This window comes from Cervus canadensis, chromosome 1, assembly GCF_019320065.1.
Source record: "Cervus canadensis isolate Bull #8, Minnesota chromosome 1, ASM1932006v1, whole genome shotgun sequence".
In the NCBI taxonomy this organism is placed as follows: Eukaryota; Metazoa; Chordata; class Mammalia; order Artiodactyla; family Cervidae; genus Cervus; species Cervus canadensis.
In genome coordinates, this window is record NC_057386.1 from 33,364,407 (window position 1) to 33,383,780 (window position 19,374).

Genomic DNA, 19,374 nt, shown 5'->3' on the forward strand with positions numbered 1-19,374 from the left:
GAGTGGGCAGCCACAAATCAGCTCTAGCAGGTTGCTGCCAACAGGGGAATCAGATCTGGTGTTACTGTAGACCTTAAAAAATTTTCAAGAGAAGCCAGAAATCCAAATTTCTCTGAAATATCCACATTTTTATTTATTTATTATTTTTTTACAGCTCAGAGTTTTATTCGGTCAACAAAGGATAGTACACCCTTGAGGCGTGAAGGCAGGCCAACCCCAAAGGAGAGTCATTTTTTTTTTTTTTTTTACATTTTAGAAGTAGCAAACCAGATTTTAAATCTTGGCCAACAACATGGGCCAAACAAAACATATCAGTGTGTAACTCTGATGTATATTGTATAATGTTTTCTCTTCTTAAATGATGCTCAGTCTAGGGGGCAGATTCTAAATACTGTTAATATTAGCTTCATTTTACAGATGGGGAAATTGAGGCACAGAACAGTTTAGTAGCTTGTCCAAAGTTTGAGCACCAAAGCTGGAACTTGCAGTTTTAAAAGTGTGCTTTTTATCCTCATTACAAATGCATCTTTTTAGAAATAACCTTTTTTTTTTAATCCTAAAGATAATACATATTACAAAATATGATAAACTGCAGAAAGGCAAAAACAAAAAATGACCACTAGTCCCAACATGCAAACATCAGCACTACTACTTAGTGTATTTCCTCACAGAAAAAAAGTTTCCCTATTCATTCAACCAGAGGTACCTGCTATATAGGTTAGGATCTGTGCTAGGTGCCAGGGCTATTACAGTGAACAAGACAGAGTTCCTGCCCTAAGAAGGTATACAGTCTAGTTCTTGTTGTTTGTTTCATTCATTGCCAGCATAGGTGTTAACATCCAATGGAGCTTCCTCAAGAAGCTAAAGAGTAAATAGTGCATTTCAGGTGGGCCCAAGTCCCCCCAAATGCCTAGTCCCATTTAGGCTCCCTCCTTAGAAACGAAATGATGAGAGAACTGGACTCCTAGTGATGGAGTTAAGATGCAGAAAGGTATAGGGCTTGAGAGCACTGCCAAACTCTCATTTCACCTGGCCAAGGATCTGTCCACCCTCCTCCCAGCCTCAAGGAAAAGGGTCAGCAGGGGGCAAGTGGTATGTGGCGTCCAGAAAGATGACGAGGGTTCCAACGCTTGTGAAGATGATGAAGGTCCATAGGAAGAGGCGGTCCACTACCATGGCCACAAATTGCCAGTCCTCCTTCAGCTGGGGTTAGGCAGAGGAAACTGTTCCTGAGTCCAGACCCCCAGGAAAGGCTGCCCCAAGGCCCTGTACCCCATCCAGGTCCTCCCACCACAGCTTTGAGACAAGGGCTGGCCTCAGAATAGCAGAGAGCCACCACAGGTGATGGATGTGAATCAAGAACAAGCAAGAAAGTAAAGACAGGACCAAGTGAGGCAAACTTCCACTCAGAAATAAAACTGAGGGACTTCCCTGCTGGCCAGTGGCTAGGACACCACGCTCCCAATGCAAGGGGCCCGGGTTCAAGCCCTGGTCAGGGAACTAAATCCCACATGCCACAACCAAAGATCCTATATGCCATAACTGCTGCTGCTGCTGCTAAGTCGCTTCAGCCGTGTCCGACTCTCTGCGACCCCATAGAAGGCAGCCCACCGGGCTCCCCCATCCCTGGGATTCTCCAGGCAAGAGTACTGGAGTGGGTTGCCATTGCCTTCTCCGATATGCCACAACTAAGACCCGACATAGCCAAATAAATAATTAAAAAAATAAAAATAAAACCGAGTGCTGGGGGCGGAGTCTGAGTTTGCGGGTGGAGCCAAGGCCACCCAGGCCTTGCCCTGGTCCACCCTCAGTGGACATACCGCGTCATGGTCCTCCTGTTCCTGCAGCTGTCGAGCGATGTAGCTGATCGAAGAAACGACCTCCCGAAGCTCAGGAGGGAGACCCACAGCCCGGTTTGGACCATCGATAAATCGCCGCAGGTCCGGAGCAGACAGTTCAGGCTGGAACCTGGAAGAGGCGGGACTGTTTGGCCACGCCCAAGGAGCAAAGACAGCCTTGGGCGGGTGCTCTAGCCCCTGCCCCAATTCCCTCCTCCAACGCAAGTCCGGGTTTCAAAACCTGAGAGGGCCCCTCAGGTTCTCGCAGATGGCGTCGACCTGTCTAATCTGCGATTTTTTCTAACCTCTTTGGCTTTTTAGTTCCCACCTCTCCACAAAGTGGGCAACAGAAGGGATACTACAACTCCCATGATGCTCAACCACAACCTCCGGGAGCTTAGGCCGCCTGCCACCGCACAGTCTTCTGGGAATTGTAGTTGTCCCTCTCCCTTTTATGTGGGCGATGGAGAGTAGGTATTACCTGTTGGGTTTGGGGAAGAGAAAATCATTTGGTGGCTTGCGGATGAAATATTCATCTGTTCCCCGACCCCAGCCACTTCCTGGAGAATCCCTGAGAGCTATGGAAGGTGGCTCCAGCATCTGATCTCTCTCAGGTTTGGGCCTCTTCAGACCCAGGTACAGAGGGAGTTTGTGGATGAAGATCTGCAGATGAACAGGCGAGTTGGCGGGGGTTCTCAGGCCTTGAGACCAGAAGAGAAGCCGCAAACCACTTCCCTGGCACGTGCCCACTCCTGCCAAGCATGCCTGAGTCCCACAGGGCCCAGTTCTTAAGTGGGTTAGGAGACATCCTGACTGGAAAGAAAAGTTCTAAGGGCTCCCACCCTGATAGTACCTAGCCCTTGGAATGCTTCCATGGGACCCACCCCACAAAGGGCAGTATTGATGAAGAGAGTCTGGAATCCAGGCAGAGTTAATAACGTGAGGATAAAATTAATTGTGCAAATTTCAACACCCAAAGACCCTGGCACTTGGACACTCTACCAGGAGTTGAAGTTGTAGTCTTTCTCAGGTCTGTGAAAGGGAAGGTTGAAGCTGATGGGAGAGAGGAGCAAAGCCTGGACAAAAATCCAAATACTAGGATTGAGAGTTAACACAGGTTGAAGGAGGAGGTCTTCTTACCTGACGAACCCAAAGGGGCATTTGGTGAGTGTGGGGTGAGCGATGGTGCAAGTTGAGGACCACAACACTAAGGATGACTGAGAAGGTGACGAGGACCATGGTAAACATGAGGTACTTGATAATGATGGGGACAGACAGGGAAGTCTCAGGTACTTTGTCTGCCAGCAGCAGCAGGAACACAGTGAGGGTCAACAGGGCAAAGATGGAGAGCCCCATCTTCTCTCCTTGGGGGACAGAAGGGAAGGTGGAAGAGTTAGGCTTTGCCAGAAGAAGATCTCCCTGGCATAATCAGTGACCATGTTTCCAGCCCACTCAGACAGAGTTTTGGAAGGGCCAACTGCAAGCAAATGACTCCTGCATTTAAACCTCCAACCTGGACTTATTCCCCTAAATTCCACGCTTGCCTTCTTAACCCCTCCATTTGGGTGTCCAACCAACATCTCAGACTTAACATGTCCAATACTTAATTCCCTCACTGCCAACTCTCCCCACAGTCTTCCACATTTCATAAATGACAACTCCATGTTTCCTGTGGCTCAAGCCAAATCCTTTGAGTCATTTTCTGCTCTTGTCCCTCTCATCCCATATCCAATCCATACCAAACCTTATTGGTACAAGTCACCATTACCTCAGGTCTGAGTTATTATAAAGGCCTCCTCTTTGCTTCATCCTTGCCCCCTGCTGACTGTTCTCAACAGAGCATCCAGATGGATCCCTTCAAGATGTAAATCAGATCATAACACTCCAGTAGCTTCCCATCTCCTTTAGAATAAAAGCCAAAGTCCTTACTGCAGCAAGGTCTTCCCATGAACTCTCTGACTTCATCTCCTGCTGTTTTCTCTCTTGCTAACTTGATTCAGTTACATTGGCTACTTCTTGAATATGCAAGGCATACTCCCACCTCAGGGTCTTCACATTCACTGTTAATTCCTCCTGGTAATTTCCTCCCTCAGATATCTACCATGGTCATTCTCTCAATTCCTTCAAGTTTTTGTTCTAATATTGATCAGATATTCCCTTTTTAGTGAGACATTCACTGACCAGCCTATTTTTAAATTGCAACCCCTGTGATAAACCATAATGAAAAGAATATGGAAAAGAATATGAAAAAGAATATACATATGTATAACTGAGTCACTTTGCTGTACAACAGAAATTAAACACAACATTGTAAATCAACTATACTTCAATAAAATTTTTTAAATAAATAAACAAATTGCATCCCATACTCCCATCCTCATCCTCCCCAAACCCTTCTCCTACTTCATTTTTCTTCTTAGGACTTGACCTCTTTTCTTCTTCTTCTTCTTTTTTTATATTTATTAATTTGGCTGCACTGGGTTTTAGTTGCAGCATGAAGGATCTTTGATCTTTGCTGTGGCATGTGGAAATTTTTAGTTGCACCATGAGGGATCTTTAGTTGTGGAATGCTAACTCTTAGTTGCAGCATGTGGGATCTAGTTCCCCAACCAAGTATCAAACCTGGGCCCCCTACACTGAGAGGTCAGAATCTTAGCTTCTGGACCACCAGGGAAGTCCCTTGACCTCTTCCACTATACTGTTTAATGGATTTATTTATTATGCTTAGACTGTCTCCTCCACTAGAATGTAAATTCCATGAGAGTAGGGATTTTTGTCTGTTTTATTCACTGATGTATTCCCAGTGTCTTGCACATTACAGATGCTCAACAAATATTGTTGCATGAATTAATAGACAACCCCTGTAGCACAAACTATATAGCAAATTGAAGGATCTAAAAATATATAAGAATATGCCAGGTGGCTGGTTATTCCTGTGACATACAACAGGTACTGCGAACTTCAGGGAAGGTATTGAAATAAATAACATTTGTGGTCTGTTCTAGTTTAGTTCTATAATATTGGTTTCCAAGATTTGCCTTGCTCCAAGAAGAAGGAGAAGTTACATGTGAAAGTGTTTCTAGAGCTTCATCACTCTCCTTCCCTTAGACAGAGAGGACTGGATTCCAGAGAGAAGGAAAGCATGTGTTTTTTGTTTGTTTTGTTTTTGGGGCCACAGCAGTGAAAGCCCAGAATCTTAACCACTAGGCCACCAGAGAACTCCCGGGAAAAGCATGTTTTGAATACCAGAGTTTAGGACATCAGTCTCTGAATCAGACTGGTACTAACCAGGGTTAGAATAGTGACACCGCCTCTCTCTATATAAGGTCAGCTGAATGACAAACTCTCCTAGCCTCTTTATCCTCCTCTGTGAAACAGGAAGACAATTCAGCACCTACCTCACAGAGTTGTGAAGATTAGAATTGAGTTAATATATGAATCCCATGGACAGAGGAGCCTGGTGGGCTACAGTCCATAGGGTCGCAGAGTCAGACACAACTGAGGTGATTTTGCACGCACGCACACATGTAACATATTATTTGTATTATCTCATAGCAAGTGCTCAAAATTAGCAAATTACATACACTTACGCAAAGTTTACAGAGTACCCTGCATAGTTCTCTTAACTCAGTTAATCCTCAAAATAGTCCTACGTGATAGGGACAGTGGGTGTCCTATTTCCAGATCAGGACACTAAGAGATTAAGGAAGTTGCCCAAGGTTACTCCGTTAGCACTTTGTGCCGTATCCCAGAGAACTGTTGGATATTATTTTCTAGGGAGATGGGAGGTTAAGGGACTAGCAGGCATCTGACAAGTGAGGGGACAGAGGATGCCAAGAATGGGAAAAAGGAAAGGAACAGTTATCTAAGCCTGGGAACTTGCAGGTCAGAGGATTGGCAGTTCCAGGGATGAGATCCTAGGATTCTGAAGGGAAGAGTTCAGAAGTTACTGGATGCAGAGAAATGAGCAGCAGAGGGGAGATAGCACTTGAAGTTGGAGGGGAAACCTGAATGCAGATGCAAAGGCTCTTCTTGAAGGGAAAACCCGGGTAAGATTGCTGAAGCACAACTCCTGATGGCCTGAGTTGGCAGGAAAACCTTCTCTGTATTATGGGTGAAGAGGAAGAAGCTGAGCTATTGGTAAGTAAGAGAGATGGGGCTCCTCCCCCCCCCCTTACCTGCATCCGGTGGCAGGTAGAAGACGAAGATGGCCAGGAGAGTGATGAGGATGCATGGGGCAATGACGTTGACCAGGTAAAAGAGAGGCTTCCGGCGAATGATGAGGTAGAAGGTGACTTCTTCACGTTGTCCTTCCCCGCCTCCCCTAGGATCCACTGGAGGCTGGATTAGCCGAGAAGGCTTGTGGATAATCTCCCATTGGCCATTCTCTTGGTGGGGTGAGGGGGAAGAAGAGAGGTGACAGATATGGGACATGTCTTTGTTGGTGCCAGATACGGCTTTTTTTTTCTTTCTTTTTCTTTTGGCTGCTCCATGCTGCTTGTGGGATCTTAGTTCCCCAGCCAGGGATTGAACCTGGGCCCTCAGCAGTGAAATCACAGAATCCTAACTACTAGACAGCCAGGGAATTCCCAGATATGGCTTTCTCCACCACATCCTAGAGCAGAGGAGACCGATGTAATAAAGAGCAATAAGGGGCTAGCTATAAACCCTGGGCTGGACAGCCCATCTCTATTTAAATGAGTCTCAATTTCCATACCCACAAAATATAGATAGCTATATCTATCTTGCTGACCTCACAGGAACTCGATGGAGTATGTTTATCAGCCTGTTAAAAACTGGAAATCATAAAGCCCATGGACGTGGGAGTCATGCCCACTCACCAATAAAGGTCCCTTCATGAATATACACTTCCTGCCGCTCCTGCCCCTCAGGACTCAAGCCAGTTTGCAGGCTGACCTCTGAGCTGTCATAGCTATAGGAACTGAACACCATGGTGCAGTTCTGCCAGTCAAAAGGGAAGTAGGTGACCTGGATGGAATGGAGAGTCACTAGAGCTGCCAGAGAGCTGGTTGGGGCTGGGGGAGTTGGGGAGGTCACAGGGCAGACAGGGGTCAGAGGATACGGCCTCTCAGGAGCTAGAGACCACCAAGGGAGATCACCTAGAAGTGGAGTCATAGAGAAGTCAGAAGGTTGTTTAGGGAGGCCATGGACATTGGAGGAAGGGTTAAGGAAGACTGGAAGTCAATAAAAGTGGACAGAGAAGAGGAAACTCAACGGAGGGTAAGAGGGATGTGAAAGTCATGAGGATAATGGAGGAGTAGGTCTGAGGGAGGGTTTCTACGAGCGCTTTGAGCTTCCCAGGTGGAGCCGGGAGACCTGGATGCTGCAACTGCTGCGATAGATGCCCGGGGGCTGCCAGCGCACGGAGCCGTCGGAGGACACCACGACGTTGATGTCCAGAGCAACATCAAAATTTCCGTCGTTACTGCAGGAAAAGAATAAAATCAACTCGGATCAGACCCCGCCCTCCGGAGGCCGCGCCCCTCCGGAGGCCCTGCCCAGTCTCCCAGACTTTGGGAACATCCTACTTGTTTAGGAGCACCACGTCGGGTAGCCACACGGATCCCGCTGAGATGCGGAGTGAATCGATGCCCTCGTGCTCCTCAGGGTCCCAGCTGAGCCTGTAGTCAGTCCATTCCTAGGGAGGCAGAGGCTGAGGGGCCGTCTGGGGTTGGAGGCTGGGAGGAGCCTTGGGATGTGCGCAGGAAGCCCAGGCGGGGAATGCAAGGGAGGAGAGCCGCGAAGGCATGGGCTGTGGTTCTGGAGGCCTGGGCTCTGATTCCGGTTCAACGTGCACTCTTTGGGACCCCATCAACTAGTTTTCCTTCCCTCGCATCGGGCTCAGTTTTTCCATTTTGTAAAAACGAGGGGGTTGACGAGCTAATCTCTAAAACAGTGATTTTCGAACCGCAATTAGCGACCCTTTTAATGGGTCAGGAATCACATGAGTGGCCCCAAACCAGGGTTTAAATTCTTTTCTGAAGCTTCTGTTTCAGTTATAAATGTGTTTTCTGAGGTCATGATGCAAAAAAAAAAAAAAAATCTTATTGGGCAGGACATTCGAGGCAATTGTAAAGGCAGCGAGGTCGCCCGCCCTTTCCCACCCTGTGGGGGGTCTCCGTACCAGGTCTAAGTAGACTTTTGTGCTCATCTCCTCATCCTTCTCGTTCTAGAAGGGAAAAGTTTTAAGGGTAGATATGATGTCTCAGAGGTTAAAGCGTCTGCCTGCAATGCGGGAGACCTGGGTTCGATCCCTGGGTCGGGAAGATCCCCTGGAGAAGGAAATGGCAACCCACTCCAGTATTCTTGCCTGGAGAATCCCATAGACAGAGGAGCCTGGTAGGCTACAGTCCATGAGTCGGACACGACTGAGCGACTTCACTCACTCACTCACGACGTAAGTGTAGAGAAATAAGGGGCTCGGTAGGTCAAACTCCCCCTGGAAACTCCCTTATTTTTCCGAGTCGCACCCTCTTGGGTTCAAGCCCCATCTCCTATAAGCTGCGTGGATTGAAACCCGGCTTCTATCTCGCAAATTTCCTGCGGTCCTTAAGGCCAGCCAATTTATTTACCAGTACCGACCGGGACCGGACTGAATCTCCATCTGTTGTTTATTAACTCTGTCCGGCATCAAGCTCTGCCCCAGCCTGTGACCCCGCCTCAAGACCCGCCCTCCGGCCGGTCCAGCGGCCCCCAGCTCCACTTCAAGATCCGCCCACAGGCCTATTCCTCGTCTTACCCTGCTCTACCCCGGCCAGTCCAGCAGCCACGCCCACAGCCTGTCCATTGGTCCGATTTCGACCCAACCTGCTCTAATACCCCGTCAGTCTCCTAGTCTGGCTTCGCCCCGGACCCCTCCCCCAGTGGTCCCTGGGTCCCGCTCTGCCTAAAGCCACGCCCCTAGTCGCCTAGTGGGCCGGACGCAACTCCCCGGGTGCGCCCTCACCAGGCTGATGAGTTGCGCCAGGGTGAGACCAATGCTGACCCAGACACGGTCTCCCACCTCCTGCGCCGGCCGCACCGTGCTATCATAGCCTGAGAAAAGTTTCTCGCGGAGTCGGCCCTCCGCCTCCGAGCCGCGGGCGCCTGGAGGAGGAAAGAACTGAGTGAAGCCTTGGTGCCCGGCCACGACCTCTGGCCCTGTCGCTGCCCCTTTGAGGCCCACACTTACCCGGGGCGAGCTGCGCCCCCAGCACCCCCAGCAGGAGCAGAAGCAGCGCCCCTGGTGTCATAGCCCGCCCGCGTCGCTCAGTGAGTCCGCTGGGTGAGTCGCCAGGACAGCCAGCGCAGGGGAAGTGACGAGGCGCCCAGGAATGTGCACCTGTTATTGGGGGGCAGCCGCCAGCCCACCCGCCCCGCCCCTGGGACTTGATCCCGCCCCGAGCAACTGCCAAAGCCTGCCACCCACAGATGACAGACAACACTTCAGTTGTATAAATCGTCTTTAATTGAGAAAGCGTGGAGCAGAGACCCGGTCCCCTGGGAGCAGAGCCAGGAGATGGGTGGAGCCTGAGCGGGGTCTGTGTAGGTGAGGGGAGCATCCACCCCTCTTAGGACAAGCCAGAAGTAAAAAAGAGCCTGAGGAAACACAACCTGCCTCCGAGCCCTAGCCCCTCCCTTTAGTGCCTCCTCGGTCTACTCTGCCCAACTCTGTCGCCACCCAGAGTATCCTTCCCAGTTCACTGATGGGCTTCTGATCTTTTTCAGGCCTGCCCCGAGCTCTCTGCATTTTTTTCAGAAAAATCTAGTCAGGCCCTTTTGGGGTACCTAAAACCCAGCTGAGGTTATAAGCTCTAAGGTAAAGCAAGTTTTATTCAGTTAGAAGCTTGTGGGGGTGTATGAGGTTAGAACCCAAGAGACCCTCACCCTCCTTAGCCTGATCTGTAGGGGAGAAGGGTGGGGCTTATTGCTGAACTGGAGTCTCCTCATTGTGGGTGGGTGGGAGTCAAGGCTATGTCGCATTTGTCTTTTTTATTCCAGACCTATTACCCTAAAGACCTCAGCTTTAAAGGGGACCTGGAAGGAATTCCTGCTGAGGTAGCTACGTGTTCATGTCCCCTCAACCCAGGCACAGGTCCAATCATGCCATGGTTCTGGTCCCTTCCCCATCCTAGCTGCCCTACTATGAGCCAGGGATTCCTTCCAAAACTCCTTTGCCCTTCCTCAGACTCTGTTTCCCGACAGGACCCCAACTGAGCTGCAGGAAATAGAAACTGCATGTAAAAATAAGGTTAGCATTCTACAGGAAGACTAAGAGTTTTAGAAAACTATCTAGGAAAAACAAGAAGTGGTTCTTGATCCATCTAGAACTTAATTTTTTTGTGAATCATAGCTGGGTCCTTTCTAGAGCTCATGCTTAACAGGTATCACTAGAGAAGGTGGGAGCGTGGGTCTAGAACTTACTCTAGAGCAATAATATGGCTATATAGGCCCTCGTTCCATCCTGAAGGGAAGGGCTGAGAGCCCTGGTCTATGTCCTAGAGCTAAGATTCAGAAGGAAGTATGGCTCCGTATGTGTCTAGAACACCATGCTCTAGAATTGGGTGTCTCTGGGATAAGAAAGTTCAAACTGTGGTGATCTAAGACTGGTCCCAGTTCAGGCCAAGGCCAACAGCTGGACAGGGCTCAAATCCAGCCTCTCTCTACTTTGAAGTCAGGGGTCCATCTGGGTCAAGGACAGAAGCCTGATGGATCCAGAACAGAGCCTGGCAGCATGCCTGTGTTCCAGCACAGAGCCTGAGTGCAGAAGTGGTCCTGGCTAGGGTGCCTTGTGTTCCAGAACCTGGACCAAGGCAGAAGGTGGAGTAGACAAAGAAGGAGGGATCCTGAGCGCCAGTGGACTCACAGATCTATGGCTCAGTGGTAATGAAAAGGTCAAAGGGCTCCAGGAACTGGCTGAGCCTGGGATGGGGAGGATTTATGCCCTGGTTCTGTCAGTTCTGGAAGCCCCAGCGCCATCTCAGAAAAAGGCTTTGGAGGGTGTGAGCATGGAAGGAAAGAAGTGATCAGCCAGGACCATTTCAAGACATCTTCCTCTCTGACTCCCCACCCTGGGCCTAAGAGTCTGAGGGTCTCAGCAGGCCCAGAAGTCACAGTGGCCCCTAGGCTCCCTCGGGGCAGAGCACCTGGTGGGACCTGGCTGCACAGGGCATGCGTGTGGCAGCGGCGGTAAGAGCAGGGCCGGGAGCAGGCCTGGGAGACAGGCTGTGGTGGTGGCTGGCTCCGTGTGAGTGCAGGGAGCCTCCAGTCCAGGGATGACATTTCAGGGGGCAGGGGGACTGGAAGGGGAGGTCTCAGGGACACTGTGGAGAGAAGGCTCCCGGTACATGGCCACTGTGAAGGGGGGAGAGAGGAGGAGGAAGGAGAGTTAGGCACTCAGAGAGCTCTGAATAGGCTCCCTTCCCCTCCATGCAGCCTCTGGGAACCCCAACCCACAAAAGATCTCCCCAAATCCCTCAAGGCCAAAGTCTTCCTGGCTTGGCCTGTCATAACAGGTGTCTTCTTAAAACGCTTACAACCCCTGAGCTGTATGTCATTTAATGTCCATGTCAAGGTCAATACCCTCCCATGTGGCCTGCCTCTTCCCAGAGGGTCCATACTCACCCTCCAGGAGCTTGGGCACAAAGTGGGCAGCTGCCTTGGTCTTCTTGACTCGATTTCCCTTCATGACTCGGCCCTCCTTATCCAGGCCCAGGTACCAGGCCCGTCCAGAACGGCGCTGGCGATAGAGAGCAGAGGCGTACAGGACATAGTAATTCTCAAAGACGCACTCCTTAAAGCGACACTCAGCTGTGAAATGCGGCTGAGGAGACAAAGACCCAGAAAGGCACACACAGACAGACAAAGACACATCACTGGACTGGAAGGGAGGCCCGGGAAGAACAAGGCAGGATGCAATCAATACATTTGAGGCGAGGAGAACCAACTGCTGAGTCCATGCAGGCACTGGGACAAAGGAGGATGAGAAAGAATCTGGTGGCCCCCAAAGGCCAGGAACTAGACTTCTGGGGGCCTGGAATAAGAAGATACATTCTCTCTACTCTACTCCCAACCTCTCACCATCCAGGGGACCTGGAGGAAATTCCTGCTTGGAGGAATTCCAGAATCCTTTCCCAATATCCCAAATGACTCTGGGATAGTGAGTAATAATGAAGTCTCGAGGAGGTAGGAGGAGACACAGGGATCCTAAGAGGCTGAAGGAGTTGGACATTCAAAGAGCCTGGGGGCATGTGGGGGGCTGTTCCAGGAGGAGAGATTAAAGGGACTCTAGAGTAGGTGCTCCCAAGCGGGCAATGAGGACAGGGTGTTGGCAAGAGCTGGAGGGAGAGGGAGCCCTGAGCTGCAAAATACCTGTAGTTGGGAAGTCTGTCCTAGAGGAGTCACCAGACCCCAGGCCACTCCACCCCCTTGTCTCACCGAGCTGTAGAGCAGCCCCTCAGCGTTCATGGCCATGTAGTGACCCAGCTTGGCACTCTGGATGGTGACTACTCGCAGCCCCACAGGGATCAGGTTGAAGTGGGCTGGGGGTAGAGAGAGGGAGCCTCAGTACCCCAGGCCTCCAACCCTATCTGAGCACACACACACACACACACACACACCCATTCCAGTTCCAGCTCTTCCCTTGGGAGTCAAAGAGCCAATGGATCTTGAAGCGGGAATAGGATTATCATGGCCTGTGCCCGCTCTCCCCCTTCCCACCAGGCAGCTGGCTTCCCCTCTCACTGAAAGAGCTGGTGTCCTCTGGGGTGCCCTGGATGCTCCCGTCGGGATTCGCCTGGAGGTAGAAACCCTGGCGGCAGAACAGTTTGGTGACGATGCCTTTGAGCTGAGGTTCTGGAGAGAGAGACATTCATCTTGGAACATGACATCTCTGTTCCCAGAAACATTCCTACACTTGGCTGGGATCACAGGAGAGAAAGAAAAAGAGAATGGAGGGAAGGAAGAGGGTCGGTCCCAGGGCCCTCCCAGCAAGCTCTTTCCCACCTCTCTGAGATGCCAGAGGAAGCTGGGGTGTGGGTCCCTTCTGCTGCCTCTAACCAGCTTTCAGTCTAATTTATTGAAATTTATTTAAAGGCTTAATTCCTACCCTACAGCTCAACCAGAAGGGGGGGAGGGGAGAAGAGGGAAGAGGAGGGCAGAGAAACATGGAAAGGCAGAGGACAGAGGGAGACCGGCAGGCCTGCTGAAAGGGAAGTGTGTGTGCCAGTGTGGGGGCAGTAAGGTGACCACAGGGTAGGGGCGCCTCCTCAGGGATGGGGGTGGGACCGGGTCTGACGCTGACTCAGCACCTGCTGCTGCGGCTGCCGCTTGCTTGGCGCGGGCCTCCCCTTGGCCCAGCGCCGGCCTGTCTGACACTGACCCATCTGTCTGTCTGTCTGTCAGTCAGTCTACTGGCTCGCGGGGGCCCAGCCCTCCTTGAGGCTCAGCCTCTCCCCTTCAGCCAGGTAACCCACCTGGGATGGGGGACATTCGGTACCACACCAAGGAAATGGGGGAGGGGGCCGAGGAGCTGGTGAGGCAGGCTGAGTCACGTGGGGACCGGGTCCCACTCAAAGGGTGGGCTGCGGACCGTACCACTACGGAGGGCCAGCGGCGGAGGGGGGGAGAAGGACGCCGCTGGGGCGGGGGGGGGGGCGGTCTCTCCCTAGGGGAGCTGGGAGCGAGGGAGAGAGAGGCAGAGGGACTCCCTGACTGTCGCACCTGGACGGGGACCACACGCCAACCCTCACAACTCTCGTCCCCAGAGGCTTGCTCCCGGCCGACTTCCCGGTACCCCCTCGTAGGTGGTACGACCCTCAGTCTCCTTGCGGGTCTCCAGCCGTGTACTGTGTCTGAGTTCCTCATAGCAGAGGGTCCCCTGAGCCCGTGAGGCCCGATTTCGGAGTCGCGTAGGGGGTCACCGGGGGGTGTCCAGCTCCTTGGAGCGCAGGTCACGGGAGGAGGGCGCACAGAGGGGCGGGCTGGAGAGGTAGCTGCAAGGACACCCGGGGGAGAGCTGGGGAGATTGGCGCCGAGCCAGGCAAGCTCGGCCAGGAGGAACGGAGCCAAAGCTCGGAGAAGCGGGAGCACCGGGGCGGGGGCGGGGCTGCCGGAGCCGCAGAAACCCTCGGGGTGACCGAGGCGTCCGGAACCCCCAGGTCCCTCCACTCGGGATTGAAAGAATCGCGAGAGCCGGCACGTAGGCGGAGGATGGTGGGGGTGGGGACTCGTGTTGGGGGGGGGGGGCGGCGAGCGGGAGCTGCCAAGCTTCGGGGCACCCGGCTTAGCCCCTCATGCCTTCCCCTTGCCCTCGAAAGCAAGGAGACTCGGGGTTACGGGCGAAAGAGAAGGGAAACTGAGGCATCGTCTGGCTGAGAGTTGGTGGCCCGGGCCCACCCCCTTTCATTTTCGGGGAGCTCCCCCACTTCGGTCAGGCCCCGCTCTTCGGGAGTCCCTGGCCTCAACCTCCCAGGCAGAGAGACCCCAGGCCCGGAGACCCCCGCCCCAACCACTCACCCGGGCCGCGGTCCGTCCGCGCGGGCCGCCCCCCGCACAGTCGCACCTTGGACAGCAGGATGAGCAGCTGCTTCTGGCAAAGGGACTTGGTGCCGCGGGGACACACGCGCCGCTGCGCCGACACGGGCCGGCTGCCCCCGGGCTCGCGGACCTCCCGCTTCTGCCGGATCAGGCTACTGGCCAGTGCCGCCATGGCGCCCCGGGAGGAGACACCCCCAAACCGGCAGGCGCCTGGAGCGCGCTGAGCACCCCCTCCCCCAGAGAAGCCCGCTCGCTCACCAGGACATGCTCTGGACGCTCCGGTCCCAACTCATCGCCCTACCCGCAGGACCTGAGGATAAACCCTAGAGGACCCCCACCCCAGGCGCCAGCTCCCACCCTTGGGTCTCCCACTACCTTCGTGGGACCCAGCAGCCTATGTACCTCTCAATGGACCCCACCCTCGACTTTTGCCCCCTACAGAAATCTCTTCCCTTTTCTAGTCTCCAGTGTCCCTGTCCCCCCACTAACCTTATCCCAAATGCAAGACCCTCAGATTTTCCAAGATGTGGTTCCAATATCCCCAGGCACCTTTCAACCCTATTTCCAGGCCCCCGTGTTCCTGTCAAAGCCACTCTTATAATCTTAAGGGTGTGGGTCCTTAGCTTTGGAGATATTAGCTCACCCCACTCCTGCTGGGGTGCTGCCAATGTCAGTGAAGAACCCAACCTTAGTGCCTTTTCCTTTGCCACCCTCTAAGTGAAGAATCCCCCTCTTTTTTCACTGAAATCCCCCCCAAACTATGTCTCGAGATATTCAGACTGTCCCCATTCAGCAAGCAGAGGTTCCCAGACCCTGCCTCTGGACAATACCAATATTTACCAAGTCACCCCCATTTCTAGTGGCAGAGGGTTCTAGGTGCTGAGCCCCTTTCCTCACCCTGTTACCCTCCACTCCTTTTGAAGTCACCTCCAAATCCGCCCTTCCTAGTGGTTACACCAGGTGGTTGTCTGGAGGGCCCTCTGTCACCTCGGAATAAGGAGCATTGGTTTTTGGGGTTTGGTTTTTTTTTTTCCTGGCAGCCCCTTAATTTCCTCAGGGACAGCTGGTACTGTTTAGATCCCACGCCCTCCAATCCAAACAGCCCCCCAAGAGAGGAGTGCACCCACGGGTTCACGGGTCCCCAAATGTGAACAGACCCCCTATAAGTCAGAGCGCATCCCAGCTTTCTGCGACAGGGCTTCCTCTTCCTCCCGGGGACTGCCTTCAGCACCCCCTCTTCCTTCCCCGACGCCCCTCAACCTGTCCTGTCAATCCGGCGACGGCTGGCGCTGGCTCCGGTTCCAGGCTCCTCCCTCCCTGTACCCCGCAAACGGGGCTTCCCACCACGCCCGGCTAGGCGTCCCAGACCCCAGGAAGGAGTGAGGGTGTCTCCGCAGAGCGCCCTGGTCCGGCGAAGTGAGCACTGGGCCTGGCGGCTGGACAGAGCGCAGCGGCGGCAGCGGTAGCGGCGGTGGGAAGCTGAGGCGGCGGCGGCGGCGGCGACAGCTCCCCCTCCTCGGAGAGCCTGCCCGGGGGCGGGGCAGGGGGCGGAGACGCCGGGAAAGGCGGGGGGAAGCTGGGCGGGCGGAACCCCGGGGTTCCTTGGAGGCAGGGAGTGGGGACGGTCTTAGAAGCAGCCGGAGCCGCCTGTCTCGGGGTTCAGAGGAGCAAGGACAAGTAGGCGACTCCACAGAAGGCAAATCTTCACGAGGGGAGAGCTTGGGCTTAGGTAGATGGAATGGTGGACGCCTTGAGAATGGAGAAAGGGCGCCTACTGCCCGGGATCGAGGACAGCATTGGATGAGGAAAGTGGGGGGAATAACTGAAAAGATAGCGGTGGCGGCGAGGACTAGCCTGGGGTGAAATCCGGCCTCCTTACTATCTCTGCCTTTGTGTGAACCAAATTGGTCAGCCCCTGGTCTCCATACCTCTCCTTTTCACGTCTTTTTTCAGCAAATATATTACCCCTATTGACCCCTAAGAGAAAAGACCATAAGCACTGGGGGGAGATGGATGCCAGAGGTTACACCGGGGCAAGAAGGGTGCTTGCTGGCCACAGATGTGTAACGTGGAGAGGCCGGAATGGAACGACCTGTGCCAGGGATGGTGAGAGAGAAAGGTGGGAGGATGGGGAGGAACCAGCCAGGAGGCCTTCTAGAACGCTGGTTCTTCGAGCCCAAGGGGTTCAGCCTGTCTCCCAGGTGAAGGGAGAGCAGTCCCCTCCACACCCCGCTGGCCAACAGAAGCACTTTCCACGTTAGTACGAACAGCGTTTTTAATGGGACCCGGCTCCCACGCCGGCTAAGCCGCCCCCCTTACGCGCAGCCTTGGCCTCCTCCACAGCGGCGCGCAGGGCCCGAGCAGGGTCCCCGCGAAGCATGGCCAACGCCCCGAGCAGCGAAGCGGCGCCGTCCCCCGCACGGAGCTTTTGGCCACTCAGAAAATAGTGGGGCAGCGTCCCTGCCTCGAGCACTCGGCCCAGCTCATCCAGGAGCCCGAGGCAGCAGGCGCCCGCATTCTCGGGCCGCGCCAGATAGAGCGCGGGCAGCCGCTCGCACGCCCAGTAGAGCAACGTCCGCAGGAGGTAGGGCGCCGCGGCCCGGGTCCCCGCCACCAGCGGGCGCAGGAGCGCCTGGGCCGCCGCGTGCGCTTGCAGCAGCGGAGCCGGTATGCGCGCCTTGAGCGCCAGCTCCTGGCGGGCGAAGCAGAGCTGCCAGCCGGAGGCGCCCGGCCGCTCTGTTCGGCCGCCGCCGCCGGGCACCAGGTAGAAGGAGGACGACTCCGAGGCCAGCGGGCCGGCCCACGAGTGGCTCCGAGCCCCCTGGGGCCAGCCGGCCACAGACACCACGGGGATCAGGTCGAAAAGCAGGAGGCGGCGCGGGGGCCCGGGCGTAGCCAGGAGGATGGTAGTGAACCCTGCGTGGCGGGCTGCGTGGACCAAGCGCGGGGCACCCGGGACCGGGAACAGGGACTCAGCGACCGCAGCCAGCGAAGCAAAGAACCAAGCAGCCACCTGGGCGGGGCACAGTGTAGGCCACGCCTCCCGAGCCTCAGACGGCTGAGGCCCTGGGCTAACATCGGCTGCTTTGGTGACGTCATCATTCGTTTCTTCCGATGGTGAGGGAAAACCAATATTGGTTAGGTTTTGCTGGGGTGACTCTGGCACTGAAACATTACTAGGTGATTTTTCCAAAGCCTCCTGTGCCTCAGGCTCAGTGATGTCACCGTGTGGCTGGTCCACGGAGCTTTGTGGGTCCCGGGGACTTTCTCTGCTTTCAGTTGGGTGGATCCAATCACGTCCTCCTGGGACTGGGGGTCCTAGGCAATCCTGCCATGCTTCCCGGACCGAGGTTCCGCGTACCTGCTCTGGGAGGCAGAGCCATGCGTAACAGGATCTCGTGTCCAGTTGCAGCTCTTGCCCAGTGCCATCTAGAGAAAACACGGGCACCAGGAGTGTGAAGCCGGCATCGTAGTGAGGTCCCCGAGTGTAGGGACCTAGAGGCGCAGGCCCTAAATCCAGGGAGCCCTCTCGAATCCCACCACGAAGCAGCAGGAGCTCTGTCTGGGGAGGAAAACGAGGGTCCCTGCGGTGAATGAGACCTAAGGGAAGAGAAGGGATCGTGAAGGCATGATCCAGAGCCCAGGATGGGGTGGGGAGGAGCTGAGAGTGGCAAGAGGCTTACTTACCAAGCAAAGAGAACACAAAATCCTTGGCCTGGAGGAGATCTGGTCCTGGCTTGGGCCCATCACACCAGCTCTCCTGCACACCCAGCTCCTGGATCAGCTGGGTTAGTTCTTGCAGCTGCGCTCCAGAACAGAAGTCGATGTCTGTGAGCGGCCGGGCTGGGGCTGGGGGCGGTGGGCCCCACCAGGGAGCATTCCCCCAGACTGCAGAAGCCATATGGCTCTATCGTTTGTGGGCTAGGAAATACACGTACAGGGGGAAGCCCAGAAGCGTTGTTCCTTCTGCTGTGGAAAACTCGCCCCTCTGTTCTTTTCTCTTCCTGAGATCGAAAGGGTGCCCAAGACACAATCTGCCAATGGGTCTGCAGATGAAGGGCTCTAATTTAGTCTCGAAAGCAAACAAATAAATACCTCCTCCGTCCTTGCCCTTTTCTCATATGCTAGTCCCCACCCCCATGGACCGATTCACCTGACCTAGCAGGTTAAAAGTGAGTTTGGCCCCTCCTACGGAATGCAATAGTCTCCTTCGCCACTCCCTGTCTACCTCCCCTTACCTCTTTTTCGGAAGAGGCTAGTGGTTTGCGGCTTCCCTCTTAGGGGTAGCTGCAAGGTCTGAGAACAAAATGGATAGGAAGATTCAACAGGTAACTTCTTCCTGCTGCTCACAAGGCTACGCCCCTACATTACAACCACGCCCCTTTCTGGAGGTGGTTCCGGACCTGCCCGGCCTCCAGTCAGAGTTCAATCTCTCCTTTGGCTCTGCAGAGATCTCCTGGCTATCTTGGGAGTTGTAGTTTGGTCTTCCAAACTACCAGGGCATTAGGGCCACGCCCCCAGATCCTTTCCTGTTCCGTTGAAATAGTGCCTGATGGAAGTTGTAGTTTCTATGGAAATAATAGTGTGTCTTTCCAAGGCCAGGCCAATCGCAAACATTCCTTGGGCTTAGAACAGAGACGTGATAGGATGGATCCAAACAGCAAATGATAATGAGGCACATAGCCTAGGGCCTGAGGGAGTAGAGGTGCCCTGGTAACTTAAATCTAGAAGAGTCCTTGCATGCAATTACTTGCTAGCCTAGGAAGGTGCCACATGACTTGTCCAAGGTCAGTGCCAAGCAAGAGAGGTGTTGGAAAGGGGTTTCCTGACTGGGATGGATCTCTTTGGAATCAGTGGTGATAATGTTAGACAAGAACACGTAGGTAAAAAAAAAAAAAGAACACGTAGGTAGTGATGACCCAGGGATGGACATCCAAAGGGACATATTAGTGATGGCCACCTCAGACACACGAATGGTATCAGGGCAAACACTTTGAAA

The 19,374-nt window shown here is 53.9% G+C and overlaps 3 protein-coding genes across 7 annotated transcripts; all 3 read right to left on the reverse strand.

Annotated features, from left to right (window-relative positions):
* Positions 1-107: 107 nt before the first annotated feature.
* CHRNB1 (cholinergic receptor nicotinic beta 1 subunit) lies at positions 108-9,191 on the reverse strand. Of its 2 annotated transcripts, none has more exons than XM_043475535.1 (11): positions 9,031-9,191; positions 8,863-8,945; positions 7,984-8,028; positions 7,388-7,497; positions 7,176-7,284; positions 6,680-6,827; positions 6,017-6,226; positions 2,979-3,202; positions 2,320-2,501; positions 1,821-1,968; positions 108-1,203 (listed from the first exon to the last, which is right to left on the reverse strand). In XM_043475535.1, exons 1-11 carry the CDS (start codon positions 9,089-9,091, stop codon positions 1,063-1,065), a joined length of 1,461 nt encoding a protein of 486 aa, XP_043331470.1. In that variant the 5' UTR covers positions 9,092-9,191; the 3' UTR covers positions 108-1,062. The 2 variants fall into 2 exon arrangements, with proteins under 2 accessions (XP_043331470.1, XP_043331462.1); XM_043475527.1 differs by having other exon boundaries at positions 8,806-8,945; positions 9,031-9,190.
* Positions 9,192-9,283: 92 nt separating this feature from the next.
* Positions 9,284-15,886, reverse strand: FGF11 (fibroblast growth factor 11). Of its 4 annotated transcripts, none has more exons than XM_043475586.1 (5): positions 14,355-15,854; positions 12,582-12,692; positions 12,276-12,379; positions 11,463-11,577; positions 9,284-11,192 (listed from the first exon to the last, which is right to left on the reverse strand). In XM_043475586.1, the coding sequence occupies exons 1-5, from the start codon at positions 14,545-14,547 to the stop codon at positions 11,122-11,124; spliced, it is 594 nt and encodes a 197-aa protein (XP_043331521.1). In that variant the 5' UTR covers positions 14,548-15,854; the 3' UTR covers positions 9,284-11,121. The 4 variants fall into 4 exon arrangements, with proteins under 4 accessions (XP_043331521.1, XP_043331513.1, XP_043331503.1 ...); XM_043475578.1 differs by having other exon boundaries at positions 11,463-11,661; XM_043475568.1 differs by having other exon boundaries at positions 11,463-11,661; positions 12,210-12,379.
* A 750-nt stretch (positions 15,887-16,636) lies between these two features.
* TMEM102 (transmembrane protein 102) lies at positions 16,637-18,752 on the reverse strand. Its single transcript, XM_043475545.1, has 3 exons — positions 18,614-18,752; positions 18,063-18,421; positions 16,637-17,975 (listed from the first exon to the last, which is right to left on the reverse strand). The coding sequence occupies exons 2-3, from the start codon at positions 18,274-18,276 to the stop codon at positions 16,651-16,653; spliced, it is 1,539 nt and encodes a 512-aa protein (XP_043331480.1). The 5' UTR covers positions 18,277-18,421; positions 18,614-18,752; the 3' UTR covers positions 16,637-16,650.
* Positions 18,753-19,374: the final 622 nt, after the last annotated feature.

Coding starts and splice junctions, on each gene's coding strand:
- TMEM102 (XM_043475545.1), bottom strand. CDS start 18,276: ATGGCTTCTGCAGTCTGGGGGAATGCTCCCTGGTGGGGCCCACCGCCC. Junction 17,976..18,062: donor TTTTGTGTTCTCTTTGCTTG/GTAAGTAAGCCT, acceptor CTCTTCCCTTAG/GTCTCATTCACCGCAGGGAC.
- FGF11 (XM_043475568.1), bottom strand. CDS start 14,547: ATGGCGGCACTGGCCAGTAGCCTGATCCGGCAGAAGCGGGAGGTCCGC. Junction 12,693..14,354: donor GCGGACGGACCGCGGCCCGG/GTGAGTGGTTGG, acceptor CTCTCTCTCCAG/AACCTCAGCTCAAAGGCATC. Junction 11,662..12,209: donor GACAGACTTCCCAACTACAG/GTATTTTGCAGC, acceptor TTGTCTCCTCAG/CCGCATTTCACAGCTGAGTG.
- CHRNB1 (XM_043475527.1), bottom strand. CDS start 9,091: ATGACACCAGGGGCGCTGCTTCTGCTCCTGCTGGGGGTGCTGGGGGCG. Junction 7,498..7,983: donor CAAAAGTCTACTTAGACCTG/GTACGGAGACCC, acceptor CTGCCTCCCTAG/GAATGGACTGACTACAGGCT. Junction 1,204..1,820: donor AACAGGAGGACCATGACGCG/GTATGTCCACTG, acceptor GCCTAACCCCAG/CTGAAGGAGGACTGGCAATT.